General features: G+C 42.3%; 1 protein-coding gene across 3 annotated transcripts in view; it reads right to left on the bottom strand.

Moving 5' to 3' along the window:
- Window positions 1–18,220, bottom strand: part of KPNA5 (karyopherin subunit alpha 5) — a 357,927-nt gene that overhangs the window by 257,770 nt on the left and 81,937 nt on the right. For all 3 annotated transcript variants that reach the window (XM_085611310.1, XM_085611309.1, XM_085611311.1), the window contains exon 5: window positions 15,039–15,133. In XM_085611310.1, coding sequence (XP_085467436.1) covers window positions 15,039–15,133 — 95 coding nt within the window. The remainder of the gene's footprint in view (window positions 1–15,038; window positions 15,134–18,220) is intronic.

Here is an 18,220-nt window from a genome sequence, read left to right on the forward strand (position 1 = left end):
GCCAGCAGGACCGGCTGGGGCGCAAGATGTGGAGAGTTCTCTAAAGCAGAGTTGTGTCCGCTCAAGAACAGCAGTTATGCATCAACAGTCTAGAATTACTGGTGGGGTTGTTTACTGTCCAGTGCTGGACAAAAGACAAGACCGAATGCTGTGTGCTCCTCGAGATTGACAACTAGGCTATTGTTCAAAATATCAACCACTTGGGAGGCAGCAGGGCCAGGATAATCTCTGACCTGGCGAAAATCCTTTTGGAAGTTTTTTCTGGAGCTGCAGATAGCGGTCTTAGTGGAAAACCTCCTGGGATCATCCAATCAGGAGGCAGACTGGCACTCCAGACACATCCAGAACTCCAGCCTCTGGAGACTTGACCAGAGTGTTTTTCTCTCCCTCCCACACAGATGGGACCTTTCTGCATCGTGCCTGGATCATCAACTAGAATGTTTTTTCAGCAGGAGGCTGGACCTCGAGGCAGTAGCGACGAATGCATTTATTCAAGTTCGAAGAAGGGAACAGGGGTATGCTTCCCCCATTCTCCAAGATCACTCACCTTCCTGCCCATACGAGGAGGCAAAAGGTGTACTTGGGTGAAGTGACCCCGCACTGGAAAGTTTGGTTTACAGTTATGATGGATGTTCCGATCCCTCTTATCCTGTTTCAAAAGCTTCTACAAGATCTATTAGGGAACCCCCACACGATGATCCTACAAGGCTCCCTCTGCCTCATGGCATGTGGGATTTCCAGGAACACTGGGAAGTCTCAGTACGTTTGCGACAGGGTGAAGAACTCCTCTCTAGGGCCTGGGCAGATGGCACAGTCAAATGCTACAGATGACCTGGTTGAAATGGATGGGTTGCTGAGTCCAAAGGGGTGTGGATCTCTTGGGGACAAGTATTGTCAATATCCTGAACTTTTTGGCACAGTTGGCAGTGGAAGGTCTAGCATGCAGAACCATAAACACCTTTTGGTCTGCCATTTCCGCGGGACACACTCCCCTAGAGGGCCACCCAGTAGGGGACCAACCATTTGTACAAAAACTCTTGAGGGGTATCTATCTTTCCCTTGCTCTGGAACCCCGATATTCAATTCTATTGGACCCAAATAGGGTGTTAAACCTGTTTATGGTCTGGAGGAGTAACAATTGATGAAACTAGCAATGCTGTTATGCCAAATTTCTTGCTGACGCTCGTCAGACGGGAGAGCCCTGGATGTTACAGGTAGTTTTTTTTTTTACCCTAGAAGTGGTTACTTTTTTTTTTACTTTCTTTTTATTGATAACTTGACACATACAGTTAGTGCACAATCATGGTCATTAGGGAGTATGTCTGCAACGTTGCAGTCGACCACCACCCACGCTTGTATATAATCATACTGAGACCCATTGAATCGCATTTACCCTCACTCCCTGAGCTCCCAGGCATGGTCCACCCTTGGCGGCTCACATAGTCCCCCCTGTAAGCGTTCCACTTTCCCCATTGCTGCAACCACTTTTTAGGACACACTCTTGATTCATAAATTGTCCGGTGCATCAGCATGCACCAATCCATGTCCCACTGCCATTCTACAATAGTTGGTAACTCTTGGGCTCCCCATCTTTTGGCAATGTTCCGCTTTGCAATCATAGTCCCCATCATCACCCGCAGTTTCTCTTTGCTGCTTAGAACTGTGGGACCCCATATATTCAAGAGGCACAGCTTTATATTAGGCTCGATTTTGACAGCCATTACTTCTTCCATACACCTAATCAAGCCTGACCAATAGTTCTATATATGTACGCATGCCCACATTTCCGCATGCACCCCGAGTTGGTCCTGTAACCCATGCGCACTAGTGCAGACCCAGTGAGGTAGATTCTATGGAGTATTTTCAGTTGTACCAATGGGAGTCTGGAGGAAAAAGCTATCTCTTTAGGGGAGGCCAAGGCATCCATCCATTTGTCATCCTCCAGTCCTGCTACATAATGTTCCCACCTGGCCGGGAGCCGCCCAAGGGTGTCTGACATGTTATTGATAAGCTTGAACGTCATAGAGATAGAATTTTGTGGCATGTATTCGTCCAATATCCTATCTTTTAGCGGAGAGGACTTTGGAAGGGATTACCTCCTTGGGACCGCTGCTTGCAAAGCGTTTTAATCTGCAGATGCCGAAAGCGCTCTGTTTCTGCCATCTTGTACTCAGTCTGGAGCTGCGCAAAGGAGACCACACAGCTCGTTCTCCATAGACCGCCGACCTCGGAGATACCTATTATGTCCCATCGATCTAAACCTTTTGTCTTCTGCAAGTTACCAAACTTGTCTGCATCCCAGAGTGGGATGACCCTCGTGATTCGTCCCTCCCAACCAAGGCTCTTTGTAGCTTCCCTCCATACATGCACCGTGTGAGCAGTGGAACCTGTCAGGTGCAGCCTGGTAGGCTTGATGTATAGTACTCTGGTATAATCCCCAACAGGGAACAGCAACCTGTCCATCTGTTACCCTGTATCCCCTTGAGGGCAATAAATGCATTGATTGATGGCGGCTAGTTGTGCGGCCCAATATTATTTCCTGATATCCGGAAGACCCACCCCCCCATCATACCATCCCCTTGTACGCTTCTGAGTGGCTATTCAAGGTGGTTCCCTCTGGGAGCTTTCTATTGCTTTAAAGTACTCTAAGCCGACTGGACTTGAGGTGTTAGGCAGAGCGTACAAGAAGAGTGGTAAAGACATCATTTTAAAAAGTGCAGCGCATCCCAGCAGGGTCAGTGGGAGTGTTTTCCAATGTCTGATATCACTTCTAAGCCTCTGCAACGAGGGTAAGAGGTTCCGCTCATAGAACCAAGCCGGGTTCTTGGTGATATAAATCCCCAGATAAGTGAATCCCTCGATCGCCTCACTAATAGAATAACCACTGGGTGGGGGGGAATTTACTACTGAGGACATAGATAACTGACTTTGAACAATAATGCGATAACCTGAATGTTTCCCATAACAAGCGAAGATATGTAACGCTCTATTTAGAGATGGTCCGGGCGACGCCATATAATAATAAAATATCATCAGCATACAGGGAGAAAGAATGGGCAGGGGGTTATCAGTTAGCAGGAAGGCCGCTTCTGCCTCCGAGGATGCCGTATGAGATTTATAAATCCGTTCATAGTCATTCCCGAATTCGTCAGCGATCTCCTGTGGGTGAATGAGTCCCTTGCCCGAAATACCTATCAATTCCATTACCAGGCGGTTAGCTTGTTCACGACGATCCAGCCATGCCAGCAGCTTCCCTGCTTTATCCCCGACATCGTAGATTCTACTATGCGTGTCCCTGTGCTGGGCCCTGGCTGCGTCTGTTACTATGGACTATATTCTTTTGTTTTGATCTTCAGCAAGTGCTCGGTTTCGTCTGACTGTGAATCGTGCATCAGCCCTTCCAGATGTAATATGTCTGCCTCCAGTCCTACTTGTTGCGCGGCCGCCTCTTTTCGAGTCCCAGCAATCAGGGAGACGGGGTAGCCCCTTATCACTACTTTAAAGGCCTCTCATAGGGTCATCGTGGACTCTACTGAGCCCTTGTTTTCTTGATAATAAAGCTCAAATTCTATGGGTTTTTTTTCTTTGATCATCGGGTTTTTAAGGAATCATGGATTTATTGGAGCTATCCTACCTACTTGCGGCTCCCCAACCTCCAACCGGACCTAAATCGGGGAGTGATCCGAAATGCCCCTCGCCAAGTGGCGCACCTCACTAAACTGTCCCAGCTGAACCGCCGGCACTATAATATAGTCTATCCTAGATAGGCTATGCTGGGTCCCAGAGTAGAATGTGTATTGAGTCTCCAGTGGGTGGGGAGCCCGCCAGGCATCCACCAACCCCATCGCCCCCAGAAAATCGTGAATTTGCGTACGCAAGGGTGGCAGTTCTCTCGGGGGACACCGCAAGGCAGCCTGAAACAATAGAATTAAAATCACCACCCATGATAAGCCTCCCCTCAGGGATGTCAAGCTGAAGATCTCCCAGGTCGTGAAAGGCTAGTGTTTGGGGACAATGTTAAAAATTTGGCATTCCCACCTCCCAGAGACTGCTGCAAATCTGCACAAGTTGTCTGTACATGTGCGATGATTGCCAACTGGAAGGGTTTCTTCATCATTATACCAGCGCCCATGGAACCCGGAATAAATGAGGAGTGGGTCACTAGGTGATATCCCCACCTATTCAATGCCTTACAAGAGTTCCCCATTAAGTGCGTTTCTTGTAAAAGTATCTCATCCGGGCGCATGCCGTTTTACATTTTGTAATACAATAGACCTCTCAATTATGTCGCCCAGCCCGTTGACATTCCAGGATATCAGCTTAATGCTTTGCTTTAACATGGGACCCATTGCAGTCTGTAATGATATCTGTTCCTGACGGCGGTGTTACAACAACCGAAATATAATCGCTGCACTAGGCAGACAATACTCCAACATTCAGTAACTGATGCTCCCCTATACTTGGAGAGGCAAAGGGACTGTGCCCTTCCTGCGGCTTTGTGTTAGTGTCATCTGAACTATGAGTAAAAACTCCCGTCCCCCCTCCCTAACCCAAAATAGCCTAGGCTGCGAACTGTCCAAGGTTCCCTTTACCACAACTGCGTCAAACGGATGTTTGACTTCCCCCCCAACTCACCCCTCCCTGCCCCCACCCTGCCTCCCAGCAATGCAAGAAAAGAACCCCCGCCTCCCCAACTCTGCAGCGCGCCTATCACCCACCCACAATAGATTTGTGGTGCGTGGCCTGACCATGCACCCGATAACCATTGTCAATCTGTAGGAGTCCTATCAGGCAGTTAAAAGATGGCAGCATGTAAATGTCTGGAGTGCCCACATTCAAGGGCCCGCCTCGTGGCTGCCTTGCAGAATGTCACAAAAATGCAAAGGTCATGGTCCATAGCCAGTGTGACATTTTAGTCATTATCACCATTGTATTGCGGTCCAGCCTCCAGTGCAGCAGCTCCGTTGCGCTCCGGGTGGGACTGGCTAGCCCCCCCCCCCCCCCCAGTGGTCAACACGGCCCTTCCTCCTTACTGTGCGCCATCCCTCAAGCCAGTCCCACACTTCCTCTGGGCCACCAAAGAATCAGACCTTCCCCTCCGCCTTACCTCTGAACTTGGCAGGGAAGATCATTATCTCCTGGTCCCGCAGAGCTCTCTCTCCACTTCGAGGAAGCTGCGGTGCTGAGGCTGGACTTTTAAGGTAAAATCCGGGAAGAAGTTCACTTTGCAGTTCTCATAATCGACTGGCACCGCCGCACGAGCCGTATGTAGTATATTGTCTCTATCACGGTAGTTGAACACTCTGGCCACTATGGGTCTAGGGGAAGCACCAGGTTTCGGCAAGTTGCGAGTTTACGTGTCTGTGACCAGAGCGTTAGATGTTGTCTCGATCTCCTTTATTCGATCGTTCATGTTTCAGAAATCTGCCTTGATCAGGAAACCTCCGCCGAGACAACTCTCCACTTCCCTATCCATTCCTGGCCACCAATAAATCTCTTAGTCTTCTCTTAATTAGGGTCATACCTAAATGACCATCATGACAAATGTCCGACAACTTACTTCTGGCAGTGTTGGGAGGGACCCATTTATGTGTTCTAAACAATAACCTAGTTTCAATACACAATTCAGATAGCATTTTAGCATATGCTTGTTACGCTGAAAGAAGACAACCTTCTCTTGGCCAACCCTTTTTCATGTAAACCATAACTAAGTTTAAATCAGCATCTTGAGCAAAGACATTTCTCTACTCTTCTTCACGGACACATTTCCCACTTGACCACATCACACTTGCAACAAGACAATCCAAATCCTGCTGTTCATCAATATATTCTTCATCGTCATCATCCGACCACAGATATGAGAAAGGCAGTCAGATTTTTTGTTTTTACCTCCAGGAATATATCAACTGAGAAATGATATTCTAATGGTTTAACACTCAACCATATCAACCTAGCAGTGATCTTTGATGAATGCACATTAGATCTCCTAAATATGGCACCAATGGTTTGTGATCAGTCCGCAATATGAACTTAGTACCCCAAACACAGGCTTTGAAGCAATCAACAACCCATGTGCAAACAAGCATCTTCCGTTCAAAGAGTGTACGAGATGCAAATGCAACAGTGCTTTCATGGACAACTTTGCCGGGCGATAATGAATGATGAATGAAATTATATATATATATATAGAGTGCAACTGCTGCTTCAAATGAAGAGTCTTGGCGCTGGGAATACAATAGGGAAAAATTAGGTTTTAAGTCTCGCAGAACAAAAGCGTTTTCAACTGGGCTCTAAATACATTTTCACTAATGAGGATACGAAGATGCAGTGGTAGAGAATTCCAAATAGAGAGTGCAAGAAAAGAGAAAGATCTGCCACCAGCTTTGGCTTTCGCACTTTGGAACAAAAGGCAGATTGTGATTTGCAAAGCGCTTTAGAGGGAACATATTTTTTAACCTGTATTAAATATAGGGCAGACCGTTCTGAAAAAAGCCTCTGTGAGTGATTAAGAGAGCTTCAAACTTAATTCTGGATCTGACTGATAACCAGTGAAGAAATTTTAAGCCCGATCTGATGGAATGTATGCAGCGAAATTGTGGACACACTGTAGCCGTGTAAGCAGCTCTTGAGAGATTCCCAAATAAAGGACACTGGCATAATCTAATCTAGAGGTAATCAAGGCATGAATGATCCCCTTCTGAGTGGCTAAAGGAAGATATTTTAGAAACATTTTCAAAGATTAACAGGCCAAAACAGGTACAGACTAAAGCACTAATTTATGAATTTTAAGGAGAGTAGAATCAACCCCCCCACCCCCCCGATTTCTCGCAACTGTAGATGGAGTAGGAACTTGGTACAGAATGGACGGCCAGAGAAACAAAGAATCAATAGGAGATGGTGTACCAAACCTCTCTCTAAACCCAAACTGCAGGTCGAATAAGACATTGTTGGCCTCCGCCCATGATTGCAACCGATTAAGTACTATCCAGCCCGCCACTTTAGCCAAAGAGTCGTGCAGTGAGATGGGGCGTGCAGGCTGGATTCTGCCTGTCGCCATTTTTAAATGTTGGGACCACTGTGGATTCAGACTAAGTTTTAATAAGGCCTATTTCACAGCAAGCTGCAAGCACTTGCATTAATGGGGGGCCCCATAGATCAATATTAGGTCTATGGGTACCCCATCTGGTCCTGGTGCCTTACCTCCCTTGCTGACATTTATGTGTGGAGTACTTCCTCCAGAGTGAAAGTCAAAGCTATGGGTAAATTTATAGTGGTCATTGGGGCCTTAAAAATAGGGGTAAGATCCATGCCTTCCACTTCCTCAGCTCGTCTATAAATACTAGAGTAGTGCTCCACCCAAAGTCCTTCCTCAATAGCAATTTCTATACTTGGGTTTTCCTTGTTCTCAAAAAAAGGGGATTCCACGACCTGCCAGAAAGCAGTGCTAACCTTATTTTTACTCGCCTCTTGTAAGTCCGCCCAGGCCTTCTCATCGAGTTCGCTTTTACGTAATTTCAGGGAACGCTTCTATTCCCTTCTATACTCCCTAATTACCTTACAGTCTCTGATAGTTTTGCAAGGGGTTTCTTTTAGGTTTGAGTAAGCTTTTGTGCATTTGTGATCAAACCACCCTAGAGTCTTACCCTGGCCTTTGGTCTTAATCTTTAGGGTGCTTCTAATCGACTTTGCAATCTGCATGTAGGATTCCATGATTTCTTCGGGTACTGCGGATGTATCTAAGCAAACTTCAAAATTTGTATAATTACTTTTTACAATTTTTTCCGTAAACTCAGTTGGCTCTAGCTTGTCCCATCTCAGTGAAAAAGCTGTTATGTTTATTAAAGCTAAGTCACGGACCGCATAAACCCTTTTTCTCTGTGTAGATCGCAATTTAGTAAGTTTAGATATGATTATGCTCAGAGGAAAGTGATTGCTTATAGCGTTCTTGTGTACTTTGTAGTCAAGGAGTCTGATTGCATATCTATTAGGGATAAGTATGTAATCTATAATGGAGCTCAGACCTCTTCCAGTGAAAGTCCGTGTAAAGGGAAGCGATGGTGAACATAATAAATTGGCAAAATCAAGATCTAATGCGAATAACATTCTGTTAAGGAAGTCCCCATATGAAGAATGTGGGAAGTGAGGTAGGTTACAATGATTATCGTCCATTAATCCACAAGTGATATCATTGACCGATAAGCACGGTGCAATATTAAAATCCCCCCCCCCCCCCAAACAATAAAAACATCGTCAGTCTGATCGTTCTGTATCTTATGTATATCATTTATTAGTTGCTTCAAGATATCCACCACATTTTCCCTTGGAGCATCATTATAAAAATTGATCAACACAAAACAATTTCTTTTATTCAGCCTTAAGATCACAATGTGGTAGTACGTTTCTGTCTTCATGAGTAGTGTTTTTTGCGTGCTCAACATATTTGAAATGTAAATGCTAAGACCTCCCTTAGGCCTTCAATGGCTTGACGGAATAGCAGGTGTGTGAAAGGTCTCAAAACCATTTATATGGAGTGGATCCACAGACTATGTTTCCTGGAGACAGTATATATCGAAATCCCTGATAAAATTAAGCCATAAAGGGTTTTCCAGTTTGGATCGTAAGTCTGCAATATTCTAAAATAAAACAGAGACACTAGACCCATAATTGTTACACCCATTTGCTGAAACGTGCGGTGTGATATCGTGGGCAGTGGCCTCGTCTCTCAAGTTATTTACTAGGGCAGGTCCTAAGTCCCTCCCTGATATAAAGGTGTCCAAACCCATGTGAGTGCTCCTTGCACTAGTATCCCCACTTTTGATACCTACTCCAATGTTACTTCAGGGAAGCACCCTAGGACTGTAGTCGACTGTAACCGGAGAGGATGTTGGATAATACAGTCTGTCATTAACAGGTCTAAGTCAATCTATTTATTCAAGAGAGGGGAGGAGTTCAAAAGGATTTTCCACTGCCACATTATACATGGGGCTACTGCGCTCATTGATGGCTCTTTCTGGCTTACCCCTTTAAAGTCTAGATGGAGGTCGATAAAAGAAGCCCAAAGGGAGTATGTTGATGCCAGTTGCCATTACTGGGACATTACCTGCCCTCCACAGGATGTTCTCCACTAGCAGCGGGTTCTTAAATGTCAATATAACGCAGTCTACGTGGTGGGTTTTATAATCTTTATCGATCCACTTAACCCTACGGGCCATCTTGAATTCTATAAAGAGTTGTTCTGTAAGCCCTATTTTTGTACCCAGCCCAATGCAAGGATTTATTCCTTAAAGTGTCCCATTCTTCTGTCTCTTGTGACCTCAATCTAGGTACATTTGCCAGGATAACTGTGTATGGTGTTACTGCTGGGGGCAAATCCAAGCGGACCAAATCAACTTTGTCTGGCCTATAGGATGTAGGTATAGTATTGTTATTGTTCTGTATCAGCCTTTGGTTGTCCATGCGTATACCAGTGTCCTTTTTTCCCTATGTGTATTTCCATTAAGTTGGGGAATGACTAAAGAAGATGTGTTGATAGCTCCTGGTCTCGCAGGTTCTGCCTGGGATAGTTACTTGGAAGTAAGATAAATCTAAGACCTACACCACTAGCATCAACTGTAATAGTTATACGTATACTCCGTGTAAACAGGTTTAGTAATAGTGCGTTTGTGCGATCTCTTATTTTCAGCAGATGCCATCTGCTGCTTCTGGCTCCACACACATTTGGCAATTTTCTTCAATATAACAAGACTAGTTTCGACTTTGGAAGCAAAATCTTGAGTAAACTTGGCATACAACTCACACTTGCATAAAAAGACTTGAAGCTGAACACGATCAATTGGGGATGGAAACTATTCAATTGCATTAAACAGCCCTGGACCAAGAGCAATACCTTTTCCTGAAATTATATGTCCAAGGTATTCCACTTAACTTACCCCAAACATGCACTTAATTCTTCTGAGCCTCAACCCCTTCTCCTCCAAAACCTCTAGGACTGTACATAATATGTCAACATGCTCAGCACCCTTTCCCATAAATTAGAACGTCATCCTAAAAAAACAGAATACCTCTAATATCATTCAAAACATCACTGATTACTCTCTGAAGAACATCTGCCACAAAAGCAAGTCCAAAAGTCATTCTGCAAAATTGAAAAAAAACACTGGGTGTTACAAATGCTGTTTAATGTCTGGACTCTTGTGCCTAAACTACCTGATGGTAGGCAAACCTCATATCCAGTTTAGAAAAGACATCCACACCAGGAAGTGTAATAATAATTTAATCAACTTTTGTCAGCGGATGACCATCAACCCAGATGGCATTGTTCGAATTCCTGAGAGCAATACACATGCGTAACTCATTATTCTTTTGCGAGTTACAACGATACGAGACAACCGTAAAGAGGATTCCACAGGTTCAATTACTCCTTCTTTGCAAAGCTGGTTCAATAAGCAAATTCTTCTCTGATGCTTAAAGGCACACCTCTAAACTTATGTTTGACAGGAATACTCCCTTCTTTTAATTTATTGATATGATTAAAATCTTTCAGCTTCCCAAGTTCTTCTTTAAATACTTCTGGTTGTTCTCCCAAAACCTTATTCAAACAGCTTAATTCATTTTAGACTCACTTTCCGAAACGATTTGTTAGTAACCTGGTTGGAGGACAATACCCAAACATCCCGAATGATGCAAACAAAGAATGTCTGGACCACATTTTGAGACATACATTTTCTCTTCTACTTCTCGCCCTTTAAATCTCATTACTGTATAAAATTATTCCACAAGATTAATTTTAACACCATTGTACCTTTGAGGAATTACATCTGTGGATGTAAAACGTCTTTCAATTCCATGTTAACAAATGTTTCTTTGGATATGATGGTAACTGCAGACCCAGTATCAGTTAATAATGACATTTCTGTGTTGCCAAGAGTGAATAATTCAACAGGGTCCTTAGAACTAGGAACTAACTTGATCTTCACGCGCTCTGACATATAACAGTAAATTATTCCGATCCTTATTTAATCCTTGGTCAGTATCTTCCTGACCAAGATTGACAGTACTGTTACTTGATGTCATATAACACACACTGGCAAAACTATTTGTATTTTCTCACTTATTGCACTATTTGCTCATGGCAGAACATTGTTTGAGCGAAGCCATATGAAACTTAGATCCACAACGATAACACATATTGTTTCCACCCTTCTTCCTATGAATATGTTTGATGTAATTTGACTTTATTTCATTTGACTACTAACACAGACTCATCAGATCTGTTAAGAACGTTTGTTAACTTCTTAGAATCTGGAGTTGTAATAGCAAGATCAACAGTATCATCAAGAAGTAGATTTTTGCAGGTGAGCAATCTTTCTTGTATTTTTATTAAAACACCAAGGATACAGTTGGTCTCTAATCAACAGATCAGCAAAAAGATCCAAATTCACATTTGGCTGCTAACACATGCAATGAAGCCACATACATGTCAACTGACCCTGTAGCAGACTGTTCTCTTGAAAAACAATATCTGCATACAAGCAAATTCTGAGGTTTGCAGACATTTTTTCATAATCTCTTTACTGCTTCCTCATATTCATCTAATTTCTCCGCATTTTCTGACATAATAGGTGGTAGATGAGCACAAATGTCCTGACCTTCCATGCCCAAAGAATATTCAAGTATCCATCTTTACCTCTCTGGTCTTCGTTTTAATCAATTAATAGCACCTAGAAAAGCATTGAAGGCTCTGAACCAATCCTTCCAAGCTATGGGAGGCTCGCCTGAGGACTGTAAAAATGGTGGTGGATGCTTAAATGCTTGCATGACAACAATGAATTGAACACAAAACATAAATACAGATGATAAAAATAAGTCAAATGCTGCAATAAACTGTGTTAAACAGAATTAAAGGTTATAAACATCCAAAATGGGATACCTGACTTTCGTGCGGGACACAATCAGGCACTTTCAAAATGGTCGCCAATAGTAATTGTCAGTGCACGTTGGCATTTTCCAGTGTTCAGTGTGCCTGACCCTCATTTAGAACATATGCAGGTACATCCAACATGCCCGCCAATAGTAATCCTCAACTAGTGTAGATACTCCCATTAACAGAAATATGCCTGACCCTCAAGCTGGAAACTGCCAGGCATTTGCAAAATGGCAGCTAGTAATAATGTTTCGGTCATGCACACGGTAATTGAACCAAAATAGGTTCTGCAAGGAAAAAAACTAAGAAAAACAGGCAGAAAGGATAGATGCCTGCCATGATGGAACAACTTGAAAGAAGGCAATGCAGCAATGATGGAACACAAAACTGGAAGTAAGACACTCACCGTTCAGTAAGAGCGAGTACACCCAATCGTCGCCCATGTTATAACGATGTATGAGACTTGACTCTTTGTATGCTTAGTTTCCCTTTTATTTTAAGAATAAACACAACTGGCAGCTGTGAGCTAACAGGACTATGGCCAACATATACTGATGGTGTACTCAGAATCAGTCTCTGACAATATTAAACTTAATGTTGTCCTACAAACGCACAGTTTTTACTAAGAAATTACAAGCCGTACGACACTTCCCTTCCCTTTTCAAATTTTTTCCTCTAGGAGGTTGCATGATAATCAATCTCAATTTTTTATGGGGGCACCCAGCTACAAATTATTGAATCTAGAGAGTGAAAGCTCTGACTATTACACCGAAAAAAAATGCAGTGTAAGGTTGATGTCAGTTATTTAGAAAGACTGACAGGGCCCAATTCACAAAGGTAAACTTAGACTTAGGTCTAAGTTTAATACTTTTTGTTATTCACAAAGGTAAGTTTCTACTGGTTACTGTCCTACTAGTAATTTTACTAGTAGAACTTTTACTAGTAAGTAAGTACTAGTAGTAACTTACCTTTGTGAATTTCAAAAAACAGTATTTGTGAATCTGACCGACAGTTTCTAATTCTGGTTTTAACAAGACTGCACTTCCAGTCTGGTACCGCTAGTTGTGCAGGTCAGCAGTCCTATTCTTTTGAAACTAATTGATTGCCTTTATCACACTTACAGAACCAGGAGTGATTTTCCACGTACATAGAAACAGACACTCAGTGATGTGATCCTTTGCGTTGCTTTACTGCTGATACCACACAAGCTGTCCCTACACCTGCTGAGTGAGGCTGAAAGCATGGCCTCAGTCCCTGCATACAGCTTCTAATGGAAGGTGACTGTGCAGCGTCGGTGGTGCTCCCCAGTGCCAAAATCCACTGTGACATGATACCAGTGACAAATCTTAGCTCTGTTGGTAGATGGGGGCAGTGACAAGCTGCCGAAGAAGGTTGCGGCACAGCCCACGCGCAGAGGTCCTGGTACTTCTGGACACAGAGAATGGCAGACTGAGGGCCTGAATACGACTTCAGGGTAAGGGATACTCAGTTACAAACGTGCCAGACACCCTGTCTGCTATATTTCACGTACATTATTTCCTATGGCAATAAGGTGGATGGGACATCCGTCTTGCTTGTGATGGAGTATCCAATCCACCAAACTCTAAATCAGGCCCCCGAGTTACAGAACACAGACGGCAATGCAGTACCTGGGAGGTCGGTATGGAGGTCGGTATGTAGTAGGAGGGGCTGGATTTCATGCATGCCTCTGCCCAATAATCAACCTGGCAGTGCCGGAGAAGGATGACAAGCATCCAGGACTGCACAGAAGGTGAGCCAGCTGGGGACCTTTTTGAAGTATACCACATTGGAAACCTGGAGATACCCAGAAACAACTGAAATGTAAAACGTCCAGGCATGGTGCAGTGCCGAGGCCAATTTGTACACTGAATTTTGGATGAATTGTATCCTTGATACTAATTAACAGTTGCATAAGCTAATAAGGGTCATCTGAGAAAGAAGGACAGAACACTGAAAATACATAACAGCAGTCAATGTTATTAAATTCAATATGGCACTCCGAGGTGGTACAACATGGCATCACTGATCCTTTTGTTCCAGGCTATGGCATCTTTACTTTTTTCATATTTTACTGTGGATGTTAACAGAACATTCCAATACCTTTCCGCTCAAAGTGAACGTTTTAACTCTATGGTCAGACTGACTGTTTTGCTCTCCACATCACTTATCTCTGGATACGCTTGCTTCACATTTTAATACATTTGCCATATTTTCCTCTGCCCCCTTGCTATGTAAACATTTCTTACATGTCTCAATCATTCATTCATTCATCAATTCACATACTGTGCATTGAATATCTACTTACTCACCCATTCACGCATCCATCCACTCATCCAACCATTTCTGCACTCTCATCCATCCATCCAGTTCCGATACACTGATAAAACCATTGACTCATTTTTACATACACCTTCTCACAAATCCACTCCACCACATACAACCCTGTCGATTAATGGAAAATAATTTTCACTTTTAATAAAGATGTGCCTACTGCCTGTGCCATTTCTTGTATAAAAGGTCAATTGTATCAAAAATTTCCTCACACTTAACATTTGATTTTTTCCTCAATTACCTTTAGAATTACCTGAGATATGTTGTGTTTGAAATGAAATATCTTTGATCAACAAATCAAGCAACAGCTATTAAGAACAGAACCATTTACATTCTGTAAGTTGCTCAGGCCATAGATGCATTATAATTGCACAATTTATATTTCCTTTTCAAACATCTTTCAGGGATGTCTCCCAAATACTTGATTCAACCTTTTGATCATTTAAAACATACAAGCGTAATTGTTAAATTCTTTCTACTTCATATTATTCTGGAACTGGGGTAAGAATAAAAGATGTATTTTGTCGAGTAGTGCTACTTAAGCAGGTATGAAAACTAAACTGTCATGGCATAAAACAAGATCTAGACTTGAAAGCATCATGCCCCACTTCTCTTGTGCCCATTTGCGGGCTAAGGACAAAGGTTCCTTAACCCACTACTCCACCCACGATTGGACATGGGCCTCTGGATTTCACATTAAACATAAAATGTACCATTTAAATGTATTCATTCAACACCACCATCTCACAATAGGGCTACTCACCTGTAGAGTGGGATTGTCCTTCCTTTCAAGAAACGTCACAAGTCTTTGGACAACACCCATTTTTTGTATCACCTCATCAATGGGTGGGTTTGGTTCTGAAAGAAAACATAATTTAAATGGCACATAGATCAAAACTCCGAGTTCATTGCTGATTTACATCGGCATTGTGCACATTAAAAAACTAAAAAGCAAGATGTGATATCCTCTTTTCAATGTATATTTATTCCACTATTGGTTGTGTCCTAAATATTTTGTATCTTAATTATATGCAATCTGCAATCATATTGCTGCACATCATTATGTGAACTTTAATTATATGCAGACAATATGAGACATCAATTTATTTTTAAAAAAAGGACAAATTCTACAGAAGGAACCTGATCTGGTTTCCACTTACAAAAAACAGAAACTACATACTTGATTCATTTTAATAGGCTTTATTATACTTCTTAGCCAGGAAATATTTGAGCTTTTAACAGGCCTGTAGATCTAGTAACTAGAATAATCTACTCAACCTAAATGTAATGTGCTTGACCCGTAAACCAGTCTCAAATTGTGGGATCGTAGGCAAATATTTTATTTTATGGAGCCACCCTTTTCATCATCATCACATAAGAAAGCACCTTCAAATATGAAAGGTCAGTATTTCTGCTGTACCAAAAAACTCCTTTTGATTTAATAGAATAAACATTTGCTCCATGTATAATATGAATGTGGCCCACATATAGGGTACACATGATCCCTAACTAGCATTGTCTTCAGGGTGGGACAGGAACATTTCCCATTGAAATGGCCACAGACTTTCCCACTAACATGTAGTTTTACTTGATACAAACATATAGCGAATAAACAATATTTGAAAGTTGGGTTCTAGCAAAAACATTTATCATTTGCACATCACAAAGTAAAATGTTCTGATGTTTTCATCCTGTAAAGATATGTTTTTCACCACACAGAAGTACTGATATGTGCTTTGATAACTATTGAAATATATTTTGAAATGTTTGTGCAGTTGACTTATTAGCTATTTAAATGTGTTAGTAAAAAGCCTTACATCTTACAGCCTTTCATCTTACACGCAATCCTTTCATTTCGCAGTCGAGAAAGAAAAGTAAATGTAAGAAGACCTCTGTCTCTGAATGCAGAGCAAATGTGACAAGCTGAAAACAAGATTTAAAGGCATCTTTATTGCTCATTCACTTGTGGTTGAACAGAACACATGTTATTTGTCAGCTCGCCAGAACGGGCCATGCAGGCCCTGATGAAATCTGGCTCTCCAAAGCGAGTGGGCAAGTAGATTTCTGGAGGCCTGTTGAACCATTATTGCAATCTAATAACAAAAGCAGTGTAAAATGTAGACTTCTGATCAAAATGACAGCTGTAGACATTTGTATCGGATTTATATTTTGCACATCAATATTAACATGTACTATGCATTTCCACACACGATTCTATGTATATAGACTGAATTCGCTCAATTGCACTTCATACTAATTTCTTATGAAGTATAGAGTTGAAGTCATTAATGTGTTTCAGTTAGACAACATATCTTTATAAATCTCCATTGTGAAAAAGATGGATGTCATCTCTGTCACTCACTCCTGCTTCTTTCAATGCACACATCCTCTCATCACAGGCTTTGCAGAACACAGTCAACCTGCTGCCATAATGGTTTATTTCCTCTGCAATACTTGCCTTATCAGTGATAAATTTTTCATGGGGCGGATGCAAGTTGAAACAAGTACACACATCATCTTTCCCTTCACTGGACTTATTCACTCAGAGAATTTTCTATTGTTAAATGTATCATATTTGTTTGAACATCTGTGAATGATACTAGTATAAAGAGGGCTGAATAATTATTCACAGAATTGGGATGGTGCTTATGTGTTAAGGTAATGACGTCTATTTTTCTTCTGTTCTGATTTTTTAAAGAAATCATACTTTTGCTCATACCATGATGCAACTGCAAAAACATTTCTCATATTCTATGCACAAATTATGTAAAAAAAAAAAACTCGATTTTGGAGGCAAACCAGAAGAGGCTGGGAGGCTGTCCGATTATTTTTTGATTTTGCTGCTCATTGGACTTCTTCTGACTTTTACCCACTCTGTATAGCTCGGCTTCTGGAAGCTTTCATGGCACTTTTCTGTATCGCTTACTTTGAATTTTAGAATAAATCCCTTTAACTTTCTATTGATTTAGAATTCAGTTATTGAGTGGGGTGCATTATTTTTAAAATTGTTGTTAAATTGATGTTCGGGTGGGTGCCTTAACACTGGGACACACTGTCTCAAGAAACTGAGGTTTAACAAAGTATAATTTTGGGGTGTCTAAATTATTGGGGTACAGTTTTGCTCCCATAAATTTTGGTAGCAGAGATAGTTTCATGTCAAGTGTGCCTCCTTTTACCAAGAAACTCTTTTAGGTTCCTTTTTACCACATATGTCCAGTCCGGTTAGATAGTGTATTGTCTGGTAGAATTCCGGGTGTCCATATTCTAAGGAGAAGTCTGACTTACAGTGCTGTTCCTAAATGATTGGGAAGGATGAAAAGGGCGTAATTATGCTGTAAGTTGTGCGTGCTTTTAATGTTTAATGTTCCCATGAGGCACAGGGTCAAGACTGATTTGCATATGGCTGGGTTCAAACTGGAACGGCATGGTGAGCAAAAAAACGATGTATTTAGGCCCAGATCTCTGTACTGGGGTGAATGTATGACATTGTTCTGCATTCTGTCCATCAATTGTTGTTTTTGCATTTGTCACCCAGAGTGGGAAGGGTATGCCCAGACGTGGGTCCCTTGCTCTCCATGCCACTGGAATCAAGCTATCCTGGCTGAAGAGGGGTGAAACCCCGAAACCGGTCCTAGGATACTTGTTTCCAGTCCAGGGAGGACCTGGCTTGGCAGTTCGGGCTGGACTGTTCCCATGAGGCACAGGGTCAAGACTGATTTGCATATGGCTGGGTTCAAACTGGAACGGCATAGTGAGCAAAAAAACGATGGATTTAGGCCCAGATCTCTGTACTGGGGTGAATGTATGACATTGTTCTGCATTCTGTCCATCAATTGTTGTTTTTGCATTTGCCACCCCGAGTGGGAAGGGTATGCCCAGACGTGGGTCCCTTGCTCTCCATGCCACTGGAATCAAGCTATTCTGGCTGAAGAGGGGTGAAACCCC

Source organism: Triturus cristatus, chromosome 6, assembly GCF_964204655.1.
Source record: "Triturus cristatus chromosome 6, aTriCri1.1, whole genome shotgun sequence".
NCBI classification, from domain to species: domain Eukaryota; kingdom Metazoa; phylum Chordata; class Amphibia; order Caudata; family Salamandridae; genus Triturus; species Triturus cristatus.